Here is a 15798-nt window from a genome sequence, read left to right as displayed (position 1 = left end):
TCCGTGTATTTGAAAACTCCATCAACAACAAACTCATAGAAGAAAACCCACAAAAAACATAATCACCATTAGCCACCACAAGCACCACCACCACCACCAAAAACTATCATTAACCACCAAAAAACCACCATTAATCCTCACAAAAAACCAGCACCAGCCACCACAAAAACCAATAAACCTATTGAAGAATAACATGGAAAGTATAGAAACACAGATGATCAAAGATAAGGAAGAGGAACACACTACACACTAGTGACTTGCAGCGCAAGCTAACTAAACCCTAGGCTAATTTTCATAGCTGTAACAAACTACAAGTTAGTTAGAGCTTAGGGTACAATCACATATGTGATGTACATGCTAGCTTAGCATGGTACTCATTTAGTTGAACTATAAATAACTGTAAGCGTTGTTTTCCCAATTCATTCAATAATATTCTCCATTTTCATCAATATTTCTTTTCTTCTCTCTCTTTTCTGTTACATTTTTGGTTTCTCAATATGGTATCACGAGCCTCTTGATTCAAGAGAGCTTTTTCTTCCACTTCGTTTTCTCTTCTTCTTCTTCGTTTTTCTCCTCTGTTTTTCTGTTTCCATGGCACCTCGCAACAACAATGGTGCAAGTTCTTCATATGAGGTTGCTCTTGATCAAACCAGCCCGTATTTTGTTCACCCTAGTGATGGTCCATCCTCTGTAACGGTTACGCCATTGTTGAATGGTTCGAACTATCATTCTTGGGCTCGTTCGATGCGTAGAGCTCTTGGGGGAAAAATGAAGTATGAGTTTGTTGATGGCACCATTCCTCCAGTTACAGATCCGTTTGATCCTTCTTTTCGTGCATGGAATCGGTGCAACATGTTGATTCACTCATGGATCTTGAATTCAGTAGATCCTTCAATTTCTCAATCTATTGTTTTCATGGAAAACGCCATGGATGTGTGGAATGATCTCAAGGAGCATTTTGCTCAAGGTGATTTGGTACGAATTTCTGAACTTATGCAAGAAATCTATTCTTTACAACAAGATTCTAAATCAGTTACTACATTTTACTCTGAACTGAAAGTGTTATGGGAAGAACTAGAGATATACTTGCCTATGCCTAGTTGTAGTTGCAGAGTTCAGTGTTCTTGTGAGGCTATGCGCACTACTAGGAAAAATCACATTTTGTTGTATGCTATGCGCTTTCTTACTGGTCTCAATGAAAATTTCAACATGGTTAAGTCTCAGATCCTTCTCATGGATCCTCTTCCACCAATGAATAGGATATTTTCCATGGTGTTGCAGCATGAAAGGCAGGGTAATTTTGTACAAGTTGTTGAAGATCCTTTACCCTCTATCAATGCTGTGAATTCTGGTAAACCTAACCATGGTAATTCAGGAAATGTGTACAAGAATACCAATCAAGGTTCTACTTTCAACAAGAATAGGGTTTGCACTTTCTGTGGTAGAAGCAATCACACCATAGAAACATGCTACAAAAAGCATGGATACCCTCCTCATCTTCAAAGAAATTTTAATAATTCTTCTTATGCTAATCATGTTGCATCCTCAGAGACTGAAGGTTCCACTCCTGATGAGACTGGGAGAGTTGCTTCTACATCTATTACACCTGAGCAGTATGAGAGGTTAATGAGTTTACTTCAGGTTTCATCTTCTAAACAAGATTCAGTGCCTGCACAAGCTTCTGCGAATCAGGTTTTTTCCATGCCATATGGTCATACACCAAATGGTAAGCACAGTACTAGTTCCATTTTTTCCTTAACTTGTCATAGTTTTGCTCTGAACTCCTGGATCATTGATTCAGGAGCTAGTGATCATATCTGTGGAAATGTTCAATGGTTTCATTCTTACGATGAAATCACTCCCATGCATATAAAACTGCCTACTGGCCACTATGCAATAGCTAAATGTAAGACCAGTAATTTAACTATGACTAAATCTAGGGCTTTATACTGGTTGAGCAATTTTACTATGTGAGATCTGGAATTGATTCTCATATGTTGTTTTCTACTATGTGTGATTGAGTATGATGTTCATAATGTTTGTTAAGCATGAATATGTTTTCGCCTACAAATGAAATATTATTGGACCTTCGGAGTCATTAATATTCATTCAGGAAATTTACTTGTCATTGAGATGACGTTTTGGGAAATTTAGGAATATTATACCCGCGAGTTGAGAAAAGTTCCGATAAGAAAATAAATCATCGCGGCATATGGAAATTTATTCCGCACAAAGTGTATATTATTATTATTATTCGGACTCAAGAGAAATATTACTTTTGCTTCGCGAGAGTTAGTTTAGAAGAGTTAGCGACATATAATGAGACGCATTTGATTAGAGACTTGGGGACTAAGTTAAATCACAAATAAATATCTAGAATAATATATATTAAACCATTAACTTATACTTGGCCCAACATTAGCCACGTGATTACTAATAGCAATAGGTGGTTAAGAAGCATTTGGCTTTTCTATAAGTAGATAATCATACCTGAATTATTTTTTTTACGTTCTCTCACTCCTAAAAGCTTCTTTGGGTCTTTAGTATTTTGTTAGCAAGAAGAGCAAGGATAGAGGTAACAGTGCTATACCTTCTTTTATGCTTTCCTTAATAAAAATTCCTACACTACTTTAAGGTCAAGTTTTCTTCATTTTTATAGAGCTAGTGTTAGATCTAAATGCACAAAAAGTTTTCTCCATTTCGTTCCAAGCTGGCCGTATTAACCACTCATAAGAATAAGAGTTTTTGTTTAACAAAATAAGAAAGAAAGAAAACCCCAAATTAGTTGGTAATAAAAGCTCATAATATATATATATATATATATATATATATATATATATATATATATATATATATATATATATATATATATATATATATATATATATATATATATGTCGTGATCCTTAGATTTTGAAAACAACAAGTATGTTTTGTTACTAGAGTTTATATATTCCTTTTAAATCAATGATTATTGTAGAGATTGATACTTAATATTGATTTGTGGAAAACTTATATTTTGATCAAGTTATGGACTGTAGTTTATCATGTTGTTGTTGATTTAAAATGGTCTTTGTGTTTTAGAAGCTCTATCTTTTCAAATTTCCTTTGGCCAAATTTATAGCTACATGGCTTATGATTATATAAAGCTGAACGAAAATATTATTTTGTGCATTATGAAAATATTATTATTTTTGAAAAATGTCGTTGATTTTTCTTGTGAGTTCATATGGTTATAGGAAAATTTATGATCGGATTGTTTTTAAAATTTTAGCATTTTTGGAAATATTTGTCCGGATGAAAAGGGCTGAACCGTACAAGGGCATTTTCGTCATTTTAAAACTGTTGAAATGTGAAAATGAGTTGACCAATGGATTCGCGTCGTTGAGACAGTCGAAATGGACCTATGGTTCGCGACGTTTCGACTACGGATGAATTTATTGTGATTTTCTGAAAAGAGTTTGTGTTTGAGCTAGCACTGGAAGTGACCGCTGACACATTCATAATTCAAATTTTAAATGTTTGAACTATTAAGTTGTGAAAATATTTTGTCTGTGAATTTTTGTTAGGTTGACTGAGCCATATGCTCTGGTATACAATGTAAACACAAAGGAGATTCTGTCGAAAATTCGTCAGATTCATTATATCTTATTTTTGAGTGGTTTTGAAAAGAGGTTTCAAAACGGATAATATTTTGGGATTCACCTGAACATGAAAAGTATTTGTCAAATTGTTTGGAAATCTTTAAGGTCTCTCAGAAGACTTAGAGTATTTGAGAAAATATTTTCTTGGGTGATTTCACGGAAAAATACTATTTAAATTAGTTTCATCGAAGTATTTGGAAGTGTTTTAGAAACACTGTTATTTTGAGATTTGTCTTTAGAACAAAATGTTTTAAGCAGTTGAAATTTGGAAAGAAAAGTCTTTTCGAAAAGAGTTTCCTTTGATATACTTTTGTTAACCTTATGTCATGAGATGGCTTAAAAATAACTTAAAGGATTTTGAGACGAATGTCGTGTTGGAAAATATTTTATTTATGTTTTAGAAAATAGTGAAGTTGATCGTATTTTCGAGAGTTGCTAAGGTTTCACCAAGAATGGGTAGGAAGCTTTAGAGTCGATATTTACCTAAGTTATTGTATATGTTAGGATACTTAGCTCGAGGGTTTAGAGACGTTCCTGATGTAGATGCTTACGAGTTGTAGAGCTGTACGTTATAAGGAATGCGTTGCTCAGGTAAGGGGCACTTTCTTGAAACTCCATAGTTACTTAAATGCCTGGATGGTTTACGTGCTATTGTGTGTATTGTGAATATAATATGTTAAGTGAATGTGTTTGCCCAATGTGGGATTTGTTTGCAATCAACGTGATTATGATATGTTGATGTGCTTTGCTTTCATATGATTTGTGAATAAATATATGAAATGTCTGTTGATATGTTAAAAGTTGTAATCCTCATGGTTTAGCCTGTGTGGCATTTTCTAGCCTTTGTGGTGATAACACCTTAGTGGTGGCCTTTGTGGTGATATTCAATCCTAGAGTCATTTGAATGTAACACATCTATGGTGGCCTTTGTGGTGATAACACCTTAGTGGTGGCCTTTGTGGTGATATTCAAAGTCCAGAGTCATTTGAATGTAACATCTCTATGGTGGCCTTTGTGGTGATAACACCTTAGTGGTGGCCTTTGTGGTGATATTCAATCCTAGAGTCATTTGAATGTAACACTCCTGTGGTGGCCTATGTGGCGATATTCAATTCCGGAATCAGTTTCATGTGACGACCCCTGATAGGTGTCACACTCATATTGAGTCTGCATTTGCTAGGCTAATTGTGCATCATTATATTTTAATTGAGGAATGTTTATGTTGATGCTATTTACCATGCTAGTATGTTATGCCTTCAGTATTTTTGTAATTATGTTGTTTTTAGATCGTGACCCTTTACATTAATTCGTGGATCGGGCTTTGCCCCATATCCAAATAGGGAGTGTGCTTTGCGGGAATAGCAAAGGCTTTGGAGGTGTAGCAGTTTGGCAGTCAGGCTTGATGCCGTTGGTGGGATCTTGTACCATGTCATCCCAGTTCAGAGTTAAGGATCAGCTTAGATGTTTTACTTGGGGTGTCTTATGTTTATGTAATTTTACTTCTTTTGTTTGGGCACCGCTGTAAATGATACTACCATGAGAAATGAATACTCGAACATTATTTTATGCTTTCGTAGTGCATGATTTGATAGTAAAAGCTCATTTTGTTTCAGATTGTATTCTTGGTAATGCTTTCAAAATGTTTTACTTACTCTGATTTTAAATTAAAGACAATCCTGAATCCTTTAGTGCATGTCATTGAGTTGTTTTAAAAAGAAAAAAAAATGCACTCTTGTTTTGAAAATCGGGCTGTTACATTGTGGTATCAGAGCATGGTAGTAGATTTACTTCAAGGGCTGTGAGTCGGGTGTCCTAAGCTGATCAAGAGTCGGGTTTAGTGGGCATAAGTGAGTGTCTTCCTTATGCGTTGTGTGTTTTGTTTTAGATCAAGTATGATATACTTATTTAGTTGTTTATTCCTTGATGCGGATAAATGTGTTTTAGCACCTTAATAGAATAAGTATCTAGAACTTTGAGCATTAGTCGATTATGGTCGACGAATGTTTTTGATCCCTTTTAGATGCAATGGTCCAGTGAGGACAAGTTTGCAGTAAGTTAGAACTGAGAAGAGATCAGATTAGTACCAAGGTTTGGGAGTTGCCTCCACTGGTAGTCACTCACGAGTGTTATGTTGGGATCGGTGAACGCTCGATTGATGGAAAGTCTCTTGGAAAGAGAAAAGTTTGAGAAACTTTGAAGAAAGCATTGGATGTATTCTTCGATGAATTGCAAGATGAAACATAACAAAGTTGGTAATTGGTGAAGTGATGTGACCACGGTGGTGGTGCATTAAGAGTTGTCAGTCATGACGTATGTGAAGTCTTAGATACGAATAGAAGTGCTTTTCTGGGAGTTATGGGGTGCTGCATATAGAAGTGAGTTGACCTCGTGGTATGAAGTGATAGATCGAAAGTAGTAGTTGCCTTAAAGGGTGAAACTAAGAGTTTGAACTAGTTTGGGATTCATGATTTAGTTATTATATTGACTGATCACTTGTGGAAAGGGTTCGAAACCAAGCTTTTTGCATATAGGTGTTGACTCTGCATGGTTTAAGAGGATAAGAAGTATAGATGTTGGTTGAAAATGAGCTTCGAGGATTTGTGTGAACTTAGCTTCGAAGAGACTGCTATATAAACTTTAGGAGTCGACCTTGGATCTATGAGCTATCTTCAGCTGTTGGGTAATAGTTGGAAGTATGAATTAAGAAGACAGTGGAAATTTGTTGTAGTGTCGAGTTTGTAGACTGTCAAGATTATTGAGCACCAGGAGACCTTGACAGTATGATGGGAGCTGGTCGATGAGTGAAGAAGTGTATCTACACTGGGAACCGAAAGTTGTCTATGAGAGGTGAATTATTTTGGATAAAAATGATTCCATGATTTTTGGATAAGTCTTGACGACTCAAGTGAAATGAGAGAATTATAAGATTATTCCGCTATGACAATAATCGTTAAAGAAAGGAGAAGTTTGGATCATGTACGTTAAAGGAATAACCCAACATAACTGTCAATCGGTTGAGGTTTTGGATTTGACCAAGGAGTCAAAAATTATGAAGTTGAGGAATCTGCAAAGAGGGTAGTGCCTACAAAGTAGTTACTCGAAAGGTTGGTGTTCTGCATGGATGAGGATGTTAAATTGGACTTGCAAGTTAAAGAAAGGTGGGACGAATGAGTTCTAAGTAGAGTTATGAGGATTTCGTCTATGTTGATATGGTTAGTGAGGTATACCAAGGTGTGATATCAACACGTTGAAAAATCAATGATTTGAGATGTTGACAACATTGATAGTTGAACAATGATGAGAATGGAAATTTTTTAAGATATATTTTGTATATAGGATTTCATGAGGACCCTAAAGTTGAAATGTATTAAGATTCAGATGGATTATTGAGAAGAGACTATGAGTCTACGGGAGGAAAGACTTGTTTGTGACATCACATGGTTATTAAAGGAAAGTATAAAGAGTTCCTGTGAGGATAAATGTTGATCCGATGAAGAAAACATTTTTGGTTAAGGTATGTTGCTACAAGTTAGGTGTTGATCTTGAGACTTAAGATGCTAAGGCGTGATGTGAGTATTGGTAATCTTGGACGAAAATACGATGTAAATATTGTTATAGTATGAATTTAAAGGTGAAACAATGTATTGTTAAGCATTGAGTATGACGTTAGTTGTAACATTTTGGTCCATTTAAGATGGTGTTTGTTTAAACTTGTCAACAAGTTGTGAATTTTAATAGGATTCCTATGTGAAGAGTTTCAGATCGGTAAAGTAGTGTGACTGAAGTAAGTCAAAAAGGTATGAATATTAATAAGGGATGAAAACTCTATATAGAGGCAGCAACTTCGTGGTTCTTGTATCAACTTCGTGGTCGGAGTAGCAGTGAATGTTTGTGTATTTTGTCTTGGACGTGACGAATGTTCTACACTTGATAGCTATTCGAGAGGTTTATGTAGTTTTGAGGCCTCAACTGAGAGGAAAACCAATGGATGATGAGGCCTGAAGAAAATTCAAGAGAGAATTTTCGTTAAGAGATGTGATTAAAATGATAGATATGGAAGGCTAAAGGAGTATATCGCTTGAATTGAGGATCTTAACCTTATATGAGGCTTGATAAAGCAATTTTGAGAATATTAGGAGGTTCTTAGTCGAGTGTTTGAGGTTGTTCTTCGTCGACAAGAAGCAAGATGAATAAAGAAACTGATGGAAATTGATGTTTATGTGGGAAATGTTAGATTATTTGTGCCTCAGGATAGACCTGAGTGCAGGTTGCAAGAAACACTTACAGTTTGGTTAAGATGGTCTACGCCACCATCATGATTACTAGCTATCTATTGGCAAATTGGGGAACTGATCGTCCTTAATGTGTTGTTGATAGAAAGTGAACATCATGTTGAATGGAACAAGTCAATCTTACCCGGTGTTGTAGTGTGAAATTTTTGGAGGGTAGACGTGGAGACGTCAAGAATTTTGATTGTGGACCTAGGCTCTTGAGGGACCTAGTGTTGTATTTATGTGTTCTTTGAGGTGATCCTGAGTGGAGTACTCGAGTTGTGATGTCTTGATGTGTGTCTAGAGTTTGAAGTCTATACGACTTTGTAAAGGGTCACAGTAGGTGTCTTGTCATGTCAGTATTTGTAGCAGTAATGACTAGTTAAGTCGTTACTGTTATCTTAGTTTCGAGGACGAAACTTCTTTTTGGAGGGTAGTAATGTAAGACCAGTAATTTAACTATGACTAAATCTAGGGCTTTATACTGGTTGAGCAATTTTAGTATGTGAGATCTGGAATTGATTCTCATATGTTGTTTTCTACTATGTGTGATTGAGTATGATGTTCATAATGTTTGTTAAGCATGAATATGTTTTCGCCTACAAATGAAATATTATTGGACCTTCGGAGTCATTAATATTCATTCAGGAAATTTACTTGTCATTGAGATGACGTTTTGGGAAATGTAGGAATATTATACCCGTGAGTTGAGAAAAGTTCCGATAAGAAAATAAATCATCGCAGGATATAGAAATTTATTCCGCACAAAGTGTATATTATTATTATTATTATTCGGACTCAAGAGAAATATTACTTTTGCTTCGCGAGAGTTAGTTTAGAAGAGTTAGCGACATATAATGAGACGCATTTGATTAGAGACTTGGGGACTAAGTTAAATCACAAATAAATATCTAGAATAATATATATTAAACCATTAACTTATACTTGGCCCAACATTAGCCACGTGATTACTAATAGCAATAGGTGGTTAAGAAGCATTTGGCTTTTCTATAAGTAGATAATCATACCTGAATTATTTTTTTTACGTTCTCTCACTCCTAAAAGCTTCTTTGGGTCTTTAGTATTTTGTTAGCAAGAAGAGCAAGGATAGAGGTAACAGTGATATACCTTCTTTTATGCTTTCCTTAATAAAAATTCCTACACTACTTTAAGGTCAAGTTTTCTTCATTTTTATAGAGCTAGTGTTAGATCTAAATGCACAAAAAGTTTTCTCCATTTCGTTCCAAGCTGGCCGTATTAACCACTCATAAGAATAAGAGTTTTTGTTTAACAAAATAAGAAAGAAAGAAAACCCCAAATTAGTTGGTAATAAAAGCTCATAATATATATATATATATATATATATATATATATATATATATATATATATATATATATATATGTCGTGATCCTTAGATTTTGAAAACAACAAGTATGTTTTGTTACTAGAGTTTATATATTCCTTTTAAATCAATGATTATTGTAGAGATTGATACTTAATATTGATTTGTGGAAAACTTATATTTTGATCAAGTTATGGACTGTAGTTTATCATGTTGTTGTTGATTTAAAATGGTCTTTGTGTTTTAGAAGCTCTATCTTTTCAAATTTCCTTTGGCCAAAGTTATAGCTACATGGCTTATGATTATATAAAGCTGAACGAAAATATTATTTTGTGCATTATGAAAATATTATTATTTTTGAAAAATGTCGTTGATTTTTCTTGTGAGTTCATATGGTTATAGGAAAATTTATGATCGGATTGTTTTTAAAATTTTAGCATTTTTGGAAATATTTGTCCGGATGAAAAGGGCTGAACCGTACAAGGGCATTTTCGTCATTTTAAAACTGTTGAAATGTGAAAATGAGTTGACCAATGGATTTGCGTCGTTGAGACAGTCGAAATGGACCTATGGTTCGCGACGTTTCGACTACGGATGAATTTATTGTGATTTTCTGAAAAGAGTTTGTGTTTGAGCTAGCGCTGGAAGTGACCGCTGACACATTCATAATTCAAATTTTAAATGTTTGAACTATTAAGTTGTGAAAATATTTTGTCTGTGAATTTGTGTTAGGTTGACTGAGCCATATGCTCTGGTATACAATGTAAACACAAAGGAGATTCTGTCGAAAATTCGTCATATTCATTATATCTTATTTTTGAGTGGTTTTGAAAAGAGGTTTCAAAACGGATAATATTTTGGGATTCACCTGAACATGAAAAGTATTTGTCAAATTGTTTGGAAATCTTTAAGGTCTCTCAGAAGACTTAGAGTATTTGAGAAAATATTTTCTTGGGTGATTTCACGGAAAAATACTATTTAAATTAGTTTCATCGAAGTATTTGGAAGTGTTTTAGAAACACTGTTATTTTGAGATTTGTCTTTAGAACAAAATGTTTTAAGCAGTTGAAATTTGGAAAGAAAAGTCTTTTCGAAAAGAGTTTCCTTTGATATACTTTTGTTAACCTTATGTCATGAGATGGCTTAAAAATAACTTAAAGGATTTTGAGACGAATGTCGTGTTGGAAAATATTTTATTTATGTTTTAGAAAATAGTGAAGTTGATCGTATTTTCGAGAGTTGCTAAGGTTTCACCAAGAATGGGTAGGAAGCTTTAGAGTCGATATTTACCTAAGTTATTGTATATGTTAGGATACTTAGCTCGAGGGTTTAGAGACGTTCCTGATGTAGATGCTTACGAGTTGTAGAGCTGTACGTTATAAGGAATGCGTTGCTCAGGTAAGGGGCACTTTCTTGAAACTCCATAGTTACTTAAATGCCTGGATGGTTTACGTGCTATTGTGTGTATTGTGAATATAATATGTTAAGTGAATGTGTTTGCCCAATGTGGGATTTGTTTGCAATCAACGTGATTATGATATGTTGATGTGCTTTGCTTTCATATGATTTGTGAATAAATATATGAAATGTCTGTTGATATGTTAAAAGTTGTAATCCTCATGGTTTAGCCTGTGTGGCATTTTCTAGCCTTTGTGGTGATAACACCTTAGTGGTGGCCTTTGTGGTGATATTCAATCCTAGAGTCATTTGAATGTAACACCTCTATGGTGGCCTTTGTGGTGATAACACCTTAGTGGTGGCCTTTGTGGTGATATTCAAAGTCCAGAGTCATTTGAATGTAACATCTCTATGGTGGCCTTTGTGGTGATAACACCTTAGTGGTGGCCTTTGTGGTGATATTCAATCCTAGAGTCATTTGAATGTAACACTCCTGTGGTGGCCTATGTGGCGATATTCAATTCCGGAATCAGTTTCATGTGACGACCCCTGATAGGTGTCACACTCATATTGAGTCTGCATTTGCTAGGCTAATTGTGCATCATTATATTTTAATTGAGGAATGTTTATGTTGATGCTATTTACCATGCTAGTATGTTATGCCTTCAGTATTTTTGTAATTATGTTGTTTTTAGATCGTGACCCTTTACATTAATTCGTGGATCGGGCTTTGCCCCATATCCAAATAGGGAGTGTGCTTTGCGGGAATAGCAAAGGCTTTGGTGGTGTAGCAGTTTGGCAGTCAGGCTTGATGCCGTTGGTGGGATCTTGTACCATGTCATCCCAGTTCAGAGTTAAGGATCAGCTTAGATGTTTTACTTGGGGTGTCTTATGTTTATGTAATTTTACTTCTTTTGTTTGGGCACCGCTGTAAATGATACTACCATGAGAAATGAATACTCGAACATTATTTTATGCTTTCGTAGTGCATGATTTGATAGTAAAAGCTCATTGCCTAATATTGTTTTATAAAATGTGACATTTGTTTCAGATTGTATTCTTGGTAATGCTTTCAAAATGTTTTACTTACTCTGATTTTAAATTAAAGACAATCCTGAATCCTTTAGTGCATGGCATTGAGTTGTTTTAAAAAGAAAAAAAAATGCACTCTTGTTTTGAAAATCGGGCTGTTACATTGATAGTAAAAGCTCATTGCCTAATATTGTTTTATAAAATGTGACATTTGTTTCAGATTGTATTCTTGGTAATGCTTTCAAAATGTTTTACTTACTCTGATTTTAAATTAAAGACAATCCTGAATCCTTTAGTGCATGGCATTGAGTTGTTTTAAAAAGAAAAAAAAATGCACTCTTGTTTTGAAAATCGGGCTGTTACACTAAACATGCTGGAACCATTAAGTTTAGTTCAGATTTTTCCATTAAACATGTGCTTTATGTTCCTGAATTTCAGTTCAATTTGCTGTCTGTGTCAAAAATATCTGATTCACTAAATTGCATTGTTATTTTTGATGGTTCCACATGTATTATTCAGGAAAAGAATACTCAGAAGATGATTGGTTCTGGTGAAAGGAGGGATGAATTATACTACTTGACTCTACCAGATAAGGTTGCTTGCAGTTCAAGTACCATTGACAAACCTTTCACTACTTTACCTGATAGTGCCCTGTGGCATTTCAGATTAGGTCACCTTTCCTTTTCTAGAATGAATGCTTTACATTCTAAATTTCCTTTTGTAAATGTTGATAGCAAAGCTACTTGTGATGTATGCCATTTTGCTAAACATAGAAAACTCCCTTTTATTCCCAGTTGTAATAAAGCTAAACAGCCTTTTGAGCTAATACACTTTGATATTTGGGGTCCCATTTCTGTTAAATCCATACATGGTCACTCATATTTTCTTACTGCAGTAGATGATTTTAGTAGATATACCTGGTTAACTTTGATGAAAACAAAAGCTGAAACTAGACAACATATTATTGACTTTATTACTCTCATTGAAAATCAGTTTTCCTGTCAAGTTAAAATCATAAGAAGTGATAATGGCCCTGAATTTCTCATGCCAAAATTTTACTCCTCTAAAGGAATTTTACATCAAAGAAGTTGTGTGGAGACTCCTCAGCAAAATGCTAGAGTGGAGAGAAAGCATCAACACATTTTTAACATAGTGAGGGCCTTACTTTTTCAATCAAATCTTCCAAAACAATTTTGGTCTTATGCTGCTATTCATGTTGTTTTCATCATGAATAGAGTGACCAGTCCTATAATTGACAATAACACTCCTTATTTTCTTTTACATAAACAGTCACCTGACCTAAATCAATTGAAAGTTTTTGGTTCTTTGGTTTTTTCTTCGACTTTACAAGCAAACAGAAATAATCTTGCTTCTAGAGCAAGAAAATGTGTTTTCTTGGGATATAAACATGGCATGAAAGGAGTAGTTTTACTTGACATTCATAATAAGGAAATTTTTGTTTCCAGAAATATTACACATCATGAAAATATTTTCCCTTATCAACCTGTTTCTTCACCATCTTTATGGAAGTACTATCCTAATATTTCTCCTACATCTTCAAATCAAAACCAAAATCTTAATCCCTCTATTCATGATATTCTTACCTCTTCTGACCAAAATTCTCTCCATGCTTCTCCTACACAAACACCACTAAACATAGATGATGATACTCAATCCATTCCTGACCCAACACATGCTCCTTCATCATCATCACCAACAAATACAAGAATTAGGAAGACACCTACTTATCTGGCAGATTATGTATGTAATTCATCAACTTCTTCTGCACCATCACCAAAATCTTCAGGTATTCTTTACCCTATTGCATCTTTTCACTCTTATGCACATTTATCACCATCACATAAGTCTTTTTCCATGTCTGTCACTCAATGTACTGAGCCAAAAACCTACAAAGAAGCTTGTCAGTCTGAATGTTGGTTAAAAGCTATGGAATCTGAACTAGATGCATTAGCTAAGAATGGAACATGGTCCATTGTTGATCTTCCCAACAATGTGAATCCTATTGGTAGCAAGTGGGTTTACAAAGTCAAACACAAAGCAGATGGCAGTATAGAAAGATACAAAGCCAGATTGGTGGCCAAGGGGTACAATCAAGTTGAAGGTATTGATTTTTTTGACACTTTCTCCCCAGTAGCAAAATTACCACAGTGAGAATTTTACTTGCCATAGCTTAAATAAAGAACTGGAATTTACATCAATTAGATGTAAACAATGCCTTTCTACATGGAGATTTGCAAGAACATGTTTACATGACCATACCTGAAGGTGTCTCTAGTGAACCAAATAAGGTTTGTAAGCTACATAAGAGTCTCTATGGTTTGAAGCAAGCAAGTAGGAAGTGGTATGAGAAGCTGACCTCTTTGTGATAGCAGAAGGTTACACACAGTCACCATCAGACTACTCCCTCTTCACTTTTCAGCAGGGTTCTGATTTTACTGCTTTGTTAGTTTATGTAGATGACATCATTCTTGCTGGTTCATCTATCACAGAATTCACTAGAATCAAAACCATACTTGACACTCATTTCAAGATCAAAGATTTGGGAACTCTAAAGTATTTCTTAGGTTTAGAGGTTGCTCACTCCAAAAAGGGAATCTCTATTTCACAAAGGAAATATTGTCTTGATCTGTTGGATTCTTCTGGTCTTCTAGCTTCTAAACCTGCTACCACCCCTTTGGACACCTCAATCAAATTGCACCAAGACAATAGCAAACCTTTTGCTGATGTGTCTTGTTACAGGAGACTCATTGGAAGACTCCTTTACCTCAACACTACCAGACCAGACATCACACTAGCAACCCAACAACTGAGTCAGTTTTTGCATGCTCCCACTGTTTTACACTACAAAGCTGTTTGTAGAGTCATTAGATATTTAAAACAAAACCCTGGACTTGGATTATTCTTTCCTAGACAATCTGAACTACAAATCCTTGGTTATGTTGATGCTGACTGGGCTGGGTGTATTGACTCTAGAAGATCAACAACAGGCTTCTGTTTCTTCTTGGGTTCATCCTTGATTTCATGGCGTGCAAAGAAACAGGCAACTGTTTCCAGGTCATCTTCAGAAGCAGAGTATAGAGCACTTTCCACTGGGACATGTGAATTACAGTGGCTTCTCTATCTTTTGAAGGATTTACAAATCACATGTATCAGACAACCTGTGTTATATTGTGACAGTCAGAGTGCAATTCATATAGCTTCCAATCCAGTGTTTCATGAGAGGACTAAACATTTGGAAATAGACTGCCATCTTGTCAGAGAAAAGGTGCAAAAAGGGATACTCAGGTTGCTTCCTATACCTACTGAAGAACAGCTTGCAGATTTCCTCACCAAACCTTTGCCACCACCAAAGTTTCACTCTTTTGTTTCCAAGCTTGGCATGATCAATATCTATCATGCTCCAGCTTGTGGGAGGATATTGAAGAATAACATGGAAAGTATAGAAACACAGATGATCAAAGATAAGGAAGAGGAACACACTACACACTAGTGACTTGCAGCGCAAGCTAACTAAACCCTAGGCTAGTTTTCATAGCTGTAACAAACTACAAGTTAGTTAAAGCTTAGGGTACAATCACATATGTGATGTACATGCTAGCTTAGCATGGTGCTCATTTAGTTGAACTATAAATAACTGTAAGCGTTGTTTTCCCAATTCATTCAATAATATTCTCCATTTTCATCAATATTTCTTTTCTTCTCTCTCTTTTCTGTTACATTTTTGGTTTCTCAATAAAACCATTCAATTTTTTCGGTTAATAAATACTACTATGATAAAAAAAGAGGAATGCTATATATCACGAGAGTTATTTCACGATAACCTCACGAACACTTTATAATTCACATACCGCTTAAGCATGCCACTTTTTCTTTTTCTAATTGCAGATATCAATATTTAATTTATCCACACTTCATTCAATGCATGTATGCTAAACCATATCTACAAGCTATATGTGCAATTAGCCAGTTTTATATACTCTCAACGTCTCTACTTTAGAACCACCTCACCGTTTCCATACATGCATGGCTCAGGCATAAGACAAAAGCTCTTTTATAATTTGGATTAACAATTGTTATACCCTAATTTTG

At 35.0% G+C, this 15798-nt stretch overlaps 1 protein-coding gene and 2 long non-coding RNA genes across 3 annotated transcripts; all 3 read left to right on the top strand.

The window, feature by feature from the left end:
• Window positions 1-591: 591 nt before the first annotated feature.
• On the top strand, window positions 592-1873 carry LOC146903934 (uncharacterized). The gene is made up of 2 exons (XM_085728198.1): window positions 592-1692; window positions 1802-1873. The coding sequence occupies exons 1-2, from the start codon at window positions 592-594 to the stop codon at window positions 1871-1873; spliced, it is 1173 nt and encodes a 390-aa protein (XP_085584324.1).
• A 48-nt stretch (window positions 1874-1921) lies between these two features.
• Window positions 1922-5210, top strand: LOC146903933 (uncharacterized). Its single transcript, XR_015019384.1, has 3 exons — window positions 1922-2575; window positions 4149-4235; window positions 4985-5210. It is a non-coding gene; the product is annotated as an uncharacterized LOC146903933 (long non-coding RNA).
• Window positions 5211-8674: 3464 nt separating this feature from the next.
• Window positions 8675-11631, top strand: LOC146903932 (uncharacterized). Its single transcript, XR_015019385.1, has 3 exons — window positions 8675-9028; window positions 10570-10656; window positions 11406-11631. It is a non-coding gene; the product is annotated as an uncharacterized LOC146903932 (long non-coding RNA).
• Window positions 11632-15798: the final 4167 nt, after the last annotated feature.

This window comes from Medicago sativa, chromosome 7 (assembly GCF_051527215.1).
Source record: "Medicago sativa cultivar Bolivia chromosome 7, Bolivia_mono, whole genome shotgun sequence".
Classification (NCBI taxonomy): domain Eukaryota; kingdom Viridiplantae; phylum Streptophyta; class Magnoliopsida; order Fabales; family Fabaceae; genus Medicago; species Medicago sativa.
This window is presented reverse-complemented; position numbering and strand designations above follow the sequence as displayed.